The sequence below is a fragment of the Parasteatoda tepidariorum genome, chromosome 8 (assembly GCF_043381705.1).
Source record: "Parasteatoda tepidariorum isolate YZ-2023 chromosome 8, CAS_Ptep_4.0, whole genome shotgun sequence".
In the NCBI taxonomy this organism is placed as follows: Eukaryota; Metazoa; Arthropoda; class Arachnida; order Araneae; family Theridiidae; genus Parasteatoda; species Parasteatoda tepidariorum.
The window spans coordinates 20,370,089-20,383,328 of NC_092211.1; the positions used below are offsets into that span (position 1 = coordinate 20,370,089).

General features: G+C 28.7%; 1 protein-coding gene across 8 annotated transcripts in view; it reads left to right on the top strand.

Annotated features, from left to right (window-relative positions):
• The window catches only part of LOC107439384 (ecotropic viral integration site 5 ortholog), a 122,967-nt gene that overhangs the window by 63,455 nt on the left and 46,272 nt on the right, over nt 1-13,240 (top strand). For 6 of the 8 annotated variants that reach the window (XM_016051960.4, XM_016051959.3, XM_016051961.3 and 3 more), the window contains exon 2: nt 4,418-4,744. In XM_016051960.4, coding sequence (XP_015907446.1) covers nt 4,542-4,744 — 203 coding nt within the window. In that variant the 5' untranslated portion in view covers nt 4,418-4,541. Of the gene's footprint in view, nt 1-3,143; nt 3,284-4,417; nt 4,745-8,767; nt 9,038-13,240 lie in introns of those variants that run through there. The other 2 variants (XM_016051962.3, XM_016051964.3) reach the window with 2 other exon arrangements.

Sequence of the window (13,240 nt, forward strand, 5' to 3'; positions counted from 1 at the left end):
TAAAAAATATATAAATTTTATGTATTAATTAAATTTCACATATGAATATAGGTTTTTGACATTTTCGACATTTTTGACAGTGAGGTTTTTGACGTGACGGTTTAAACCATGGTTTAAACTGTCAAAAACTGTCACATGTCAAAAACCTGCCAACCCTGTTAAATTCTACCCAGTGTATCAAAGGAGTAGAAATTAAATAATTTGTTCTTAACCTCAGTTTTCATTAGAAAATTAAACAACTGTCTGTATCAAATTGTATTTTACGCTTAATTCAATATTATGTATTTAGATCTAATCTATAAACGTATGGGCATATTTCTTTTTTATGCATCTGGTCTAAAAATCTGTGGCTCATATTCAACTACACTTGGTATTCGTGGATATCCAGTTATGAATTCTGAGGATGGTTTGTAATCCGTATTCAGTTTACAATTGATATAAATGATTGTATAATTTCTCATTTTACTATATTTTTTCTTTAAAAAAAAGCTACAGCTCAACCTTTTGAGCATGCCTTTTAAAATTAATTTCAATGTTTGGCGCCCGTGCGACGTAAAAAAAAATCATCATTTAATTTACACACGCGTGCAGCCCGTGGAACATATAACAACTCCTGTATTGATGAGGTTTATCGTCGTAAAAGGGTGAAAACTAAATTAAAGAATCTAAAGTCTCCTATATGTGAAATTTCGACAAGTTTGTATTTCAAATAAATAAATTTAAAACCGTTTTAATTTAGACCTTTATTGTGTGGCATAAGTTTGAGGCCAAGAAAGATGGTTTTTTTTTGTTTTTTTTTTGTTACAGTGGTAAATATTTTTTTCTTCTAAGAACAGCCTTGAAAAAGCGCTATTTTTTCAATGTTTTGCTTTAGTTTGTCTTATATTTAATAATTTTAGGTTTCCTCAATTTTTTTAAAATCGATTCTTAACCATTTCGGGGGGGGGGGGCGTAGAAACCAAATTGTCACACCACACTCCTAGTGCCAAAATACTGTACTGCTGTACATATTACGACAATTATTTATGACTAAGAACAGATCATAAAACTTTTTCATTTTGGGATTACATCTCAAGTTATTCAGAAACAAAAATATGTTAAAAGAAATTAAAATATTGCAAGGATATTATTTAGGAAAATAGATAAGAAAAATCGCTTTAAATTACGTTATTTATTAAATATTTTTTAAAACCGAAACAGATTTATAAACCTAGTTTATTATGTTTTATAAGATTGAAATATTCTTGCATAATTGTTATTTTTTTTTATTTAATTGAAATGAAAGTACTCGTAATGAATGATTAATAAGTCACAGAAGTTAGTACTTGTTCTCAACAAATAAATGTTCCTAAAGTTTTAAAAGTTTAGGAATCATTTATAGTAAGTAACTATATTCGGGTGAAAAATACAAAAGAGTAGGATAAAGTTAACTATAACAAATGACCCAAGTTCACATTTCGAACTTGGAGCACATTCTGCGGATCTTTAGAATTTCTGCGTTGCAATTGATAAGGTTTAGGTTAGGAATCCATTTATTTCATTGTATTGAACAGAAGATAACTAAAAGAAGATGAAAAATGTATACTGGAAAAGTTCCAATTGTTGCTAAATTTTTTCGATTAGATATTTTCAAACTTTTCTGTTATAGATATTTTGTCTCCTTTAATGTTTTCTTGTTAAAAAAATAGTTTTCTTTATTAATCCTTTTGTTAGTTTATTTAGAGATTTCAGAAAATAATTTCATGAAAGAAAAAACTCACTATATTTATTTATTTAAATGAAGATGTTGAAACCTATAATTGTAAGGTGTATCACGATAAACTTTGTTCCGATATGAAAATTTTTTAATCGGTAAAACATTTTCACTATGCTTACGTATTGATCAAAAGTCTCTTTTTTAGACAAATTTATATTAATTTCAGTTCGAAAGTTCTCTTTTTCGGTGACGGGGGTGGGGAGGGGTTAAAAACAGGAATTGTAATTTTTTTAAAACTTAAATATTATACAAATTTCTGTTTTTAAATTAAAGAATGTTAAATACTAATTAAAAATCATGTAGCTATTGCTTTCTTCTAGAATTTATATAAATGCCTAAGTGAATAATTAAAAAAAATATCTAAAATGAACTTATTTTTTTAACTCTTTGACACGCATATGAGGCACCAGTGTCTCACTTATATTATATATATATTACATTATATATATATAGGTATACTCTATAAATAATTTTTGATATTTTTTAATCATAAAAAACAGTCTAGTAGTTAATAAAAAAGTCTGTTAGATTGTCGGGATTATATTTGTACTAAGATAAAGTCCAACAAATTCAGTTTGGAATATTTATTTTTCATTCACTTTCAAAAATTTATTAATAACTGATTTTGTAAATTAAAGAAATTTCAATGGTGAGTAATTGTTTCTCTTGGATCTATATAATTGCAAATAAGTGCAAATTTGAAAAATTTCTGTTGGAAAGCGTATAAAGATTTTACATTTAATGCAGAAAAGGACACCGTATTTCATGATCATAAATTATAAAAGTACTACATATAATAATTTACTCTTATTTTGACCTAAATTAATACTGATAATGAAAGTTGTATGAAAAATATGTTTAATTAAAAATTTCGCGTCAAAGGGTTAATGAAATGAATTATCATACAGAATCCTGGAGAACTAAATATTATATTTCATATAAAAAATGTTTCAACTTCATTTTTTTCATTCTAAACTTTTATTTTGCCATGATTTATTTTTTATTTATACTTTCTTAATTTTTTATTTATTTTTTTAAACTAATAAATAAATAAATTTTTTGTTTAATATGTGAGCACAGTAACAGCTTTAGTATCTTTAGTAGCTTTGGCATAGTATCAACGTAAAACTTTTAATGTCGAAAAAGTTTTTTGTGGTGTACCCTACTACACATATAGTAGTTTCTCTATAGAAGAGTATAGTCATAAAGTGACTATAAACGTATGAACTCAAAAGAAATATGAACAATTTTCCAAAGTAATACAGAATTCCGAATTATCTTCAAAAATTGCCGATACGTAGGCGGTTTCAGCACAATGACTATCACGTGGTGTCTGTATACACCTCAACACCGGACTTCCTCTGTTTTTATTTTTTATTTCCGATTGCCTTCTGTAGGAAACGTAGTCATAAACTTGTTTAGTTCTATCTTCATTGATGAAGTTAAGAGTTGTCTGTGATTTTTATATCGTCTGGTCGACTTTTGAATCATATGAGATTATGGCTAAATTATTCATTGGTCTTTGAAGTGAGGAAATGATATCACCTCTTATCATTCTTCTTTAAATTTATATCATAGCTCTTTATTGTCATGGTTATAAAATATTTTTGAAGTTTTTATTGTCGTGAGAAAAAGGTATTAGAACAAAGGGTGTTTTGTGGAAATACACGCGTTTCTATACATTCATTACATTTTAAATATCATTTGGTTATTTACACACTCTTGATATTTCTCCCTTACGATCGCGAGTGAGAAAAAAAAAGAGTATTTGCTTTGCTTTGATAATAGGTATAATAATGATAAATAAAAGGTATAATAAGGATTATAGTTTGTGTTAATTTTTTTGACACGTTATGAAGTTTGTATTAAGTAGTTTTCTCACGAAAATATAAGATTCATATTCTTTCCTATTTTAATGCCTAATCTGATTTGTGGAAAAAAATATGTGTATGTATAACAACGACTCTCATACTTCGAGTGTAAAAATATTTTTATGCAATTTTTTCTTCCAAATTTAAATAGAAATCATCGTTTTTTCATTTTTTAAAAAAGAATTTTGATTTTTCTTTCTTTTTTTGACTTTGATTTCCTTTAACTGCAAAACATGAAATTAGATTTTAATCAAAAATTTTTGAAATAAAGCAATTCAAACGAGTGTACGGTTCCGATTTTTTTTTTATCAGATCTTTTTTCATTAATCATGTATATATTTTGTTTTTACTTAGGACTATCTATTTTATCACCATCTTCTATGTGTATATTTAAATATGAAATTTGTTTTAGAATTTTCTAGAATAATAAGAAAAACTGTCTAGAAATAAAAGAAGTCTAGAATGAAAAAAAAAATTTTGTTGAGAAGGAGTACAAAGAGCTGAAAAAAACACCGCTTTCAAAGTAAATAAATAAAAAAGAGAAATGTTGTGAAAAAGACCAAATAGCTGTGAAAACTACACTACGTTTTTGAAATTAATGAATGAGAATAAAACAAAAAAAAAATATTCATTGTCCAATCAATAATTTCATTTTTACTAATTTTAATTCCAATTAGCCTAAATACTGCTATTTTATATTATGAATTAAGTATGTTTAAACAGAAAATCTTTTTTCTATATCAGGGCAAATACTTTCTGATTGTAATGAAAGCAATGTCTTCTTTTACAGCGACACTCCGAGCTTAGAAGAGCCATCCTCCGACAATGAGGGTCGACATGAGCCCTGGCCGCCCAAACATTCTCCGCTCCATTTGGAGGAGGGTGGCCCATCCCTGAGCCCCCTCTCCACAGCCATGACATCGGAATCTTCCATCACCCCTCCGCCCACTCTATCCATCTCTAGCGATGCCTCCTCTACATCCTCCGGAGCAGAGGATCTCGGAGGAGGGGGAGCAGCATCTATTCAGGACATCAAGAAAGTGTTGTCCCCTGGTGGAACTACCCCCTGCTCTAAAGAGGACTTGGAACTTCTTGCGAGGCTCGAGTTACAGAACAAGTGAGTCAGCTTACTTTTCTTCTTCTTTTTATTCGAGATTTATGATTGGAATATTTGGCTCCATACTATTTCAGATTGCTAAAAAAAAAAAAGAAAAAAAGGGACGTGTTCGCATATCAGTTTTGATTTTTTTAAAGATCCAAAATCGTTCTTTTAAATATTACTGACTATATATATATATANCGCTTTCTCCAATATATATATATATATACATACGATATTCAGGAGGCTTTTACTCTCTTCCTTTTGGATTTTTATTTTTTAAAAATATTTTTGTACTCAACAAACTTTTGATGTTATAGTATTATTTGACATCACAATACCTTAAAAAAAGTAAAAAACTAAAGGGATCGTTTAATTGGGTTATTAGAATACGCGCATCGGTTACCGATAGGTGTACTTCGGTACCTTAGGGTTCAGTGAAAGAGTCGCATGGGTTCCGAAATTTAAAATTTTTGAAATTGAGTAATGATTTGAAACCTGTAATTATATTTGCATCTAAACAATAAACCATAATTCATTTGATATTTTGGTTATTTTTATAAAATATTATTTAAGTAAAATGCCAATTAAAAAAGAAATAACAAAATTTATGAAAATGTTTATCAGTATTTCTCGTCGAACGTACTAAATTCAAGAATGATCAAATTCGAGAATGACGAATTATTTTTTTTCTCTGTCAACTAGTTCTCAATTTTTTTAATGGTTCTTTTTTTTCACATATTCATTTCTATCACTTATTCGCAACTTAAACTATATTCATTTTGAGTATTTATGCACCAAAAGCAAATTCCGAGTTAGACTAGATATTAATACAGGCTAGTTAATTCAATTGTTTGACGCAAAACCTATTATTTTAAAAGTTTAATTGAGAAAACGATTATTGAAAAAATTTCATTCTTCTCGTAAGCATGCTCAAAATTTCATTCTTTCCAAAGGATATGCTTAAAATAGAGATGACCGTAGAATTTCGATTACTAGTTTTGAAACATAAGCGTCACATGAGGATAGAATCGATGTAAAAAAAAAAAGGGGGGGGGGGCATGACTAGCACTTGAGACAGCTGCTGAAAACGATGAAGCATCTTATGAACCTGGTATTGGTGCATTGTAGTTGCAAAATTTTATATATTTATACGGATTATTGATCACAAAACTTTAAATGCTAATTACTCTTAACTATGTTTCTCTTACTAGCACTATATCTCTAACTAGAACAATTTTGAACCGATTGACTTCAAAGTTTGACGCAGTGTTTACAATAAATATAGTTTTCGTTGCACGTGGGGATTTTTTTTTAATTGGTTTGACTGGTTTTAGATAATCTACAAGAAATTTTACTTTTTTATAACATTCTTTGAATTTCTTTTCCAAAGCAACTCCATTTTGATTGAAAAGGTGTATTTTTCAAAATTTTTACGTGCAACGAAAACAAAAAATTCAAAGTATAATCGTAAGTTTATCACAATCATTACAAAATTCATAAAAAATTTTTTTTAGGCTTCTACTGTGTAGTTCCTTTCGTAAATGAAATTTACTCATCGTATCAAATATTTGAAATTACTAAATTTTCGTTTGAATGATTTTTTTCGTTATTTATTCAGATATATAGCGAAATGCGCGATATAATTCCAATTTTAAGTATTCCAAATAACTGAATTATAGTTTTAATAATTTATTTAATAATTAATAGAATGATTTATTCACTGTACAATTCAATTTATTAATTGTGGTTACTTTGAAATCAAGCTATTTAACTATTTTAAATGCTAACGCTTGCAACATTTTTAGATTTAAAAAAAAATATATATATGACTTAAGACGTTGCATACATTATTTCACAATATTTATTCAATGTATTCAAAGGGCTGTCTGTATTTTCTTTCAAATTTAAGTCATCTTTTTAAAAATTTAATTCCTTTAAATACTTTACCTCCTTATTTCTATTTCTATTCTAAAATTCAAATGAAAGTGCGTTATTGTTTGTTTTCCTCTCTTTAACGACAGTGACTGTGCGCGATTTTAAGATATTAGTTTCATAATTAGTTTTAATTAAAAAAAAATACCCCTTTAAAAATGTTATATTCCTGTAAACTTGTACAGTGTAATTTGTTTTGTGACAGTTATAAGTTTTCAATATCATGCTATTAGTTTTTGATTAATAGTAAATAAACTAATTATTTTTCGAAATTGTGTTATTTTATCTAACAGCACCTTTATCTCTTCCTTATCTTTCCGAGATTTTTCTCATTTTAAAATGATATTTAGTGTGCGTCAGGTTGCTCTAGGACTGTAAACAAATGTTTTACACAAATTTATTGATCATAAGAAAAAGGTATGCACTATAAATTTTCTTTCATTGTTAGCTATTTTTTTTTTTTTTGTAAAATGAGTAAATATCTAAATAATAATAATTTTGAAGCTTTGTTATTTGCGGAAAAAATTATCTCGTTGTTTTAATTAAAAGCATTATTATTTTTAACATCCATATTCTTTCTTGTTTAATTTTCTTATTTTGATGTTGTTGTTGTTGTTAATTTACGTCGCACTAGAGCTGCACAATGGGCTATTGGCGACGGTCTGGGAAACACCCCGGAGGATGATCCGAAGACATGCCATCACAATTTTGATCCTCTGCGGAGGGGATGGAACCCCCGCTTCGGTAGCCCGACGACCTGCGCGCGAAGTCGAGCACTTTACGGTAGCACAGTTTAACGAGGACCAATACCGCACACCCTCGGTCCCTACGCAGACTGATCCAAGTGGTCACCCACCCGCACACTGACCGCAGCCAGTGATGCTTGACTTCGGTGATCTGCTGGGAACCGTGTCTTAACGATCAGTCCACTACGGGACTTTCTTATTTTGAACGGTTAATGTTATTTACATTAGGCACAGTAGAACCAATTCCATTATTAGTTTTTGATGGTTTTTAAAATTATTACTTTATTTTTTTAGAACAGTTTGGTTATCACTTTTTGGATTATAATTATTTTATTTACTCTGTAGATAAACTTTAAGTTCGTTCTTCTTTTCCTTAATCTTCACAAGAATCCGAATTATTCCATTTTATGCATTCTAAAATCCAAATTTATACTTTTAAAACTATCTTTCAAGTAAATATAAACGAATAAGAACACAACTTAATCATAAAGTAATGATTATATAGAGTTATTCTTTATTAATAAATTTTTTTAAGAAAAATTTCTGTGCTAAAACGTAATGGACGAAGTTTTTGGGAAATTGTTAATTCTTCCCCTCTTTGCTTATTGACCTTTTTTTTATTGCTATTTTTAATTAATTATTTATCATTGACCAACTAAACAATGATATACTAAAACAAATTACTTTCTTCGAAGTCTAAATAAGCAGCTAAATATTTAGCTATTATTCTGCCTATAAATTGACACTAAGAATTCTGGATGGTTTAGATATAAATTTAGTCACTGTGTAGCGCTATCATTTTTAATTTGACAATAATAAATGATAGTGTTAATAAACGCTTTCTCCATTTATAATAAGAAGTATTTAACCAAATTATGTTTTTTGCTTGATTTGTAACTCTAAATCTAATTTATAACACATATTTGATGGAATTCAGCTATATTCATTAGGTTCAATCACATCATCAGGAAAAAGGCTTCGCTGAACTGAATGCCTGAGTTCACCCTGACCGCGCATGTACTCTTTTGTTGATGCTTTTTGAACTTCTCACATCAGATCCATCCCATTATAACGTAATCAAAAGAACCGAATGTTAGATGGATTTTTCATGAAATAAATCAAATAATAAATTTCTTAAATAAAAAAAAAGTCCCAAGTTTTGATAATGTATCGTCACTGGTTGTGAAGTTTGTCTTTGAAAACGAACTGTGTGGACGCAGCTAAAAGCCGCCCCAGAATCATCAGAGCATGGCGGATGGTTAAAGAAATAAACCAACAAAGAAAAAAAAATGGCGTTGGAATAAACAGAAGGATTGGGGAGAGAGGAAAAAAAAAAAGAACTTAGGATTGAATTAGAAATAGTTGCAGAGCACGAGGAACTAGAAGCTAGTGATCTAATCGTCTGTACCGAGACAGGATTGTAATGTGTTTTCTCTTTTTGGATGTTAATATTATCTTAGTTTGTGAGACTTTTGTGGATTTTTTAAAACCAATTTGAGGATACACTTAGCATGTTTGTTGGTGTTTATTTTGGAAAAGTAGTTTTTATAGTGTAATAATTGTGGCTACCATTGATGATTCAGCGGGGAAAACATTATGGGGTTCTTGGTTCAGAAGAAGAGACACAGAGGTGAGGTACGAAATTGTTCTTTTTTCTGAGTTTTTTTTTAATTGTTTAATGTTGTTATTAATTGCGAGTTTAGTTTTCAACACCTGTTTGCATGATAATTGGAAGTGTCAGTTTTTTAGTCACTCACTTTAAGTAATATTTTTGATTGTTTAGATCTCGTGATGATAGTAGTAATAAAACTAGGTAACTTAATATTTTTCGAATTATGTATTTATAACTTTGAAATGCTATAACTGTATAAAGATGTTATATATAATTATATAAACCTAGAAGGAAGTGTTAGATTTCGATAATCTTTAAAACAAAACCAAATATTATTTTAAAATACTAATATTTTCAAAAATGGTTTAAGGAATTTATCTAGTTTTAGTGTAAGATCAACGATCTTTTCTTAAAAGCCTAGAAATATATAAATATTATTAGAGAGTAATGACTCTATGCCTTTTTGTCTAGAACAGCAGTTCTCAAATGCTGTTCCGCTGACCCTTGAAAGATTTAAAAAAAGGATTCCGAAAAGTAGGACCGTTTTTTTCACATTCTAGTCAATATTTCATTATTTATTTAATAAATCAGTTATCTTTACGAAATTAAAGTAAGATGCTAATGAAAAACAGATGGCAATTTTTTTAAATGCAATTATTGCAAATTTTATATAATTTTTCTAATAGCAATGTTTTAAATAAACTATGAAAGATATTAGCATTTTTAAAAATCTACATTAGTATTACTCATTGCTCTAAATTCGTTTATAAGAAGCGCTGATTGCTGTTCTTATTACTTTTCATATCAACGTAAACTAGAATTCGGCTTATTTTATTCATTTTTCACTTACACTGAAAAGAAATTCATAGCTAGACTAGATTAATCTCAAGGACTGAATTCAGTTGTCGGATCTAAAATTTAATGCAAGATTATTGATGATAAAACGATGAAAAGTTTCATTCTTCTTATTAAATGTTTTAAAAATAAAGTAGTCTTTTTATTGTTTAATACTTTCTTTTTGTCTTTAAATTGGAGTTCCGCCGGAAGAACGTTAATTATTTAGGGTTCCATAACCGAAAAAAATTTGAAAATCTGATCTAAAAAATATTTTTTGATTTACCCCTGTAATGTCGGAAAGTTGATATAATTCTAGAAATTTAATACAGACATCCCTATTGACGAGAATGAAGACTGACAGACTTATGGGAATAAGTCTGTCAGGTAAGATTAAACGCGTCTTATTTATTTTTGATAAAGCACAATTCAATTTTATACTGAAAATCAATAATTAAAATAATAGCATATTAAATATTATTTTAAATGATCAAGATAAAAAAAAATGACTAAATGCACATAAAAATCGCTTTTTCTCAAATAATAATGCAAAATTTTAATTTTTAAAATTTTTTTTTTATCATTTGAATAATGTTCTTCTTCACTGAAAATTTCAAGGTTTATCAATGTAAAATATAACACTTCTCTATCTGTGCCAAGCTAAAGAACACTAAGGCTTAAATGACTTCAATTAACTTGAATGAAAAGAAATATTTTTTTAAAGTATTTTTTCCTTAATTAGTTTTTATATTTCTTCTTAAAGGCATATTTTTCATAATACTTGTTTGGATGTATTTCGAAGTCAATGATTAACCGCTATGGGAACACATATTTACTTTCATTACTAAGTAAAACTTTAGTCTTGTTTACATTATTAATCGATTGCTTGACAGTATCTGTCCCCAAAAGAGTAAAGAGTCTGTTAAATATTATATCTGTTTACACAAATTTTTTTTTAGTTTCTTTGATCATTCAGCATTTGCATCAACTGATACTTTAAAGATTTAATAGTTGATAGTGTGTTCACTTTTGTATATTGTTTATTTGACACACTTTGCTCACTAATATCGTTGGTGACGATATTTAAAAATTCTTTATTGAGATTCAATGCCGCTTTTATTCTAACTCATTTAAATGACTTATGACATAAATGGATTTTAAAAAAAAGTTAGAATCTGAAGAAACAAAGAGCTTTGTAACTAGAAGTTTTATGCTACAAAACCTTATTGCACTGTAAAACGCTACAAAACCTTATTGCAATGTAAAACGCTACAATAGGGAGCTTCAAATCAAATCTAACTATGTTGCTTTTTTATTTTAGTTCATTGCCTTTTGATTTATCTAAATAAAATAAACACAGACAACTTTAGAAAATTTAATTTTATTTTTCATTTCCACAAAAGTATTTTGTTTTATTCGTGGAAACGAATCGGCAGCTGAATACAATGTTAAACAGTTTTTTAATTAAGTTTTAACATTTTTAAAACTTGACCAGACAATAATTAAACGGTATATTTGCATATTTTGCATTGATATTATACATTTTCTTTTTTTATTATAAAAGAAGACCAATTTTTTGGGGGAGAAAATGACGTTAACTGCTTTCCCAGTTCATGTCTCCGTGAATCTTTAATGAAAAACACGAGAACTGTCACCTTTAAAGCAATATTTTTAGAATAGTAATAGATTAAAAATAAAGTCACTAGTTCACATGCCCTTTTTTTTCCCCAAACGGTTTTGGAAAATAACACCTTATTAAATCCAGTTCACATTGTAAGGAAGTCTGAGCTATTGCCTTAATGGAATAACTAAATCTAAGAAATACATTTTCAGAAAAAAACCCATTAAATATGCAAGAAAAAGCAAAAAGCTGCGACGTTAAAAGCGTGTGTGTAAATTCCCTTAATTTATAGCTTTGCAGCTTATCTGCCTTCTACTCAGTCTCGCTCTACATACCATCAGCAATCATACGTTTTGATCTTCATCAGCGACACTAAAAACGTTCCATATGGGATACATCAGAAACTTTAATGCGTCCTCATCAGGAAAATATCCTTCAAAAAGTCAGTCCAAAAAAAGCCATTTTATTAGTAGGGTGGGCGTTATAAACAGTGTCTCGGTCTGGACGTCCTTGGAAAAGCTTAAGATGTCTTTGTTATTAAGGACACTTATCCTTGGTATCTGATTTCGCTGTAAAATGAGTCATGTACATTTTTGAAGTTGTGTCAATTGCATGGGAATTGTAACTGTATTCGTGGTTTTATTGCTAAAAATGAAATGAATTCGATTATAGTTCTTTTGAAATGAACATAAAGGAGATGACGAAACATCGAATTTTTAAAGATACAACTTAATCATTCGACCGTTTTAAATTTTGTATTTTGTCTTTTAAAATTACATTCGATAAAATGATGTAAAAAATTTACTATTCAAAAATTTTTTGACTTTCATTAAATGATACATACTAACAAATAGTTTAAAAATATTATTTTTTGCTTAATATTATATTTGGATAAACGAATTTTATAATTTCGTGCAAAAGATTTTCAATGGGCTCAAAAAGTTCTCAATGGGCTCAAAAGATTGGCGAAAAACTGAAATTAAGGGGTTTAAACTTTTGACGGATTTCCTATTGGGACTATATTTACCAGATTGCAACTACTCTTATATTTTACGGGTTACAAATCCAAATCTGTCGAAAAAAGGGATGTTTATTCAGAGAAAGTGTGTTTTTGTGTCTGATTTCGTAACTTAATATATCGTCTGCTTTGATTAATTAGCATATTTAAAGTTACCCTCTGAAACCATTAAGATGGAGCCCAAATGCGTAATAATCCGTTCATTAGATCAAAAGTTATTAAAGGCGTTTCGTTTGTTTTTTCTCACTTTGCTTATATCATCAATTAAAAATAATTTTAAGGAAAAGAGAACAGTTACGCTATACGATGCAGTATCGTTTAAAATTCACCTTTAAATTCTACATTTTATGTCCAGGAATTCATATGTATGCTTATATTTTAAGTCTACGAATGTTTGTCGCCTCTTTTGACTGTAATATTTTTTTTCTAAAAGTTTCTCTGTGCTAAGTTAGTTACTGAAACTATTTTCTAAATCAAGAAATTGTAGAACAATCGTATGGCTGGTATGTCATTACTTCCATTTGTCACGCAGCACGGCATACTGTCGAATAACCTACAACTCTCTTAAAAGACTAAAGCTATTATTTTTCGCATTTTCATTACTAGTAACCGAAAGCATCACATTACCGAGATGACTCGCCTGAAATTCTCTTCATTAAGGCAGAGGCTATGAAAACAAATTGCCAACGATTTCCCCTTACTTACTATTCCGTAATGGCACCCTTAATGTAATGTCAGAAGTTATACC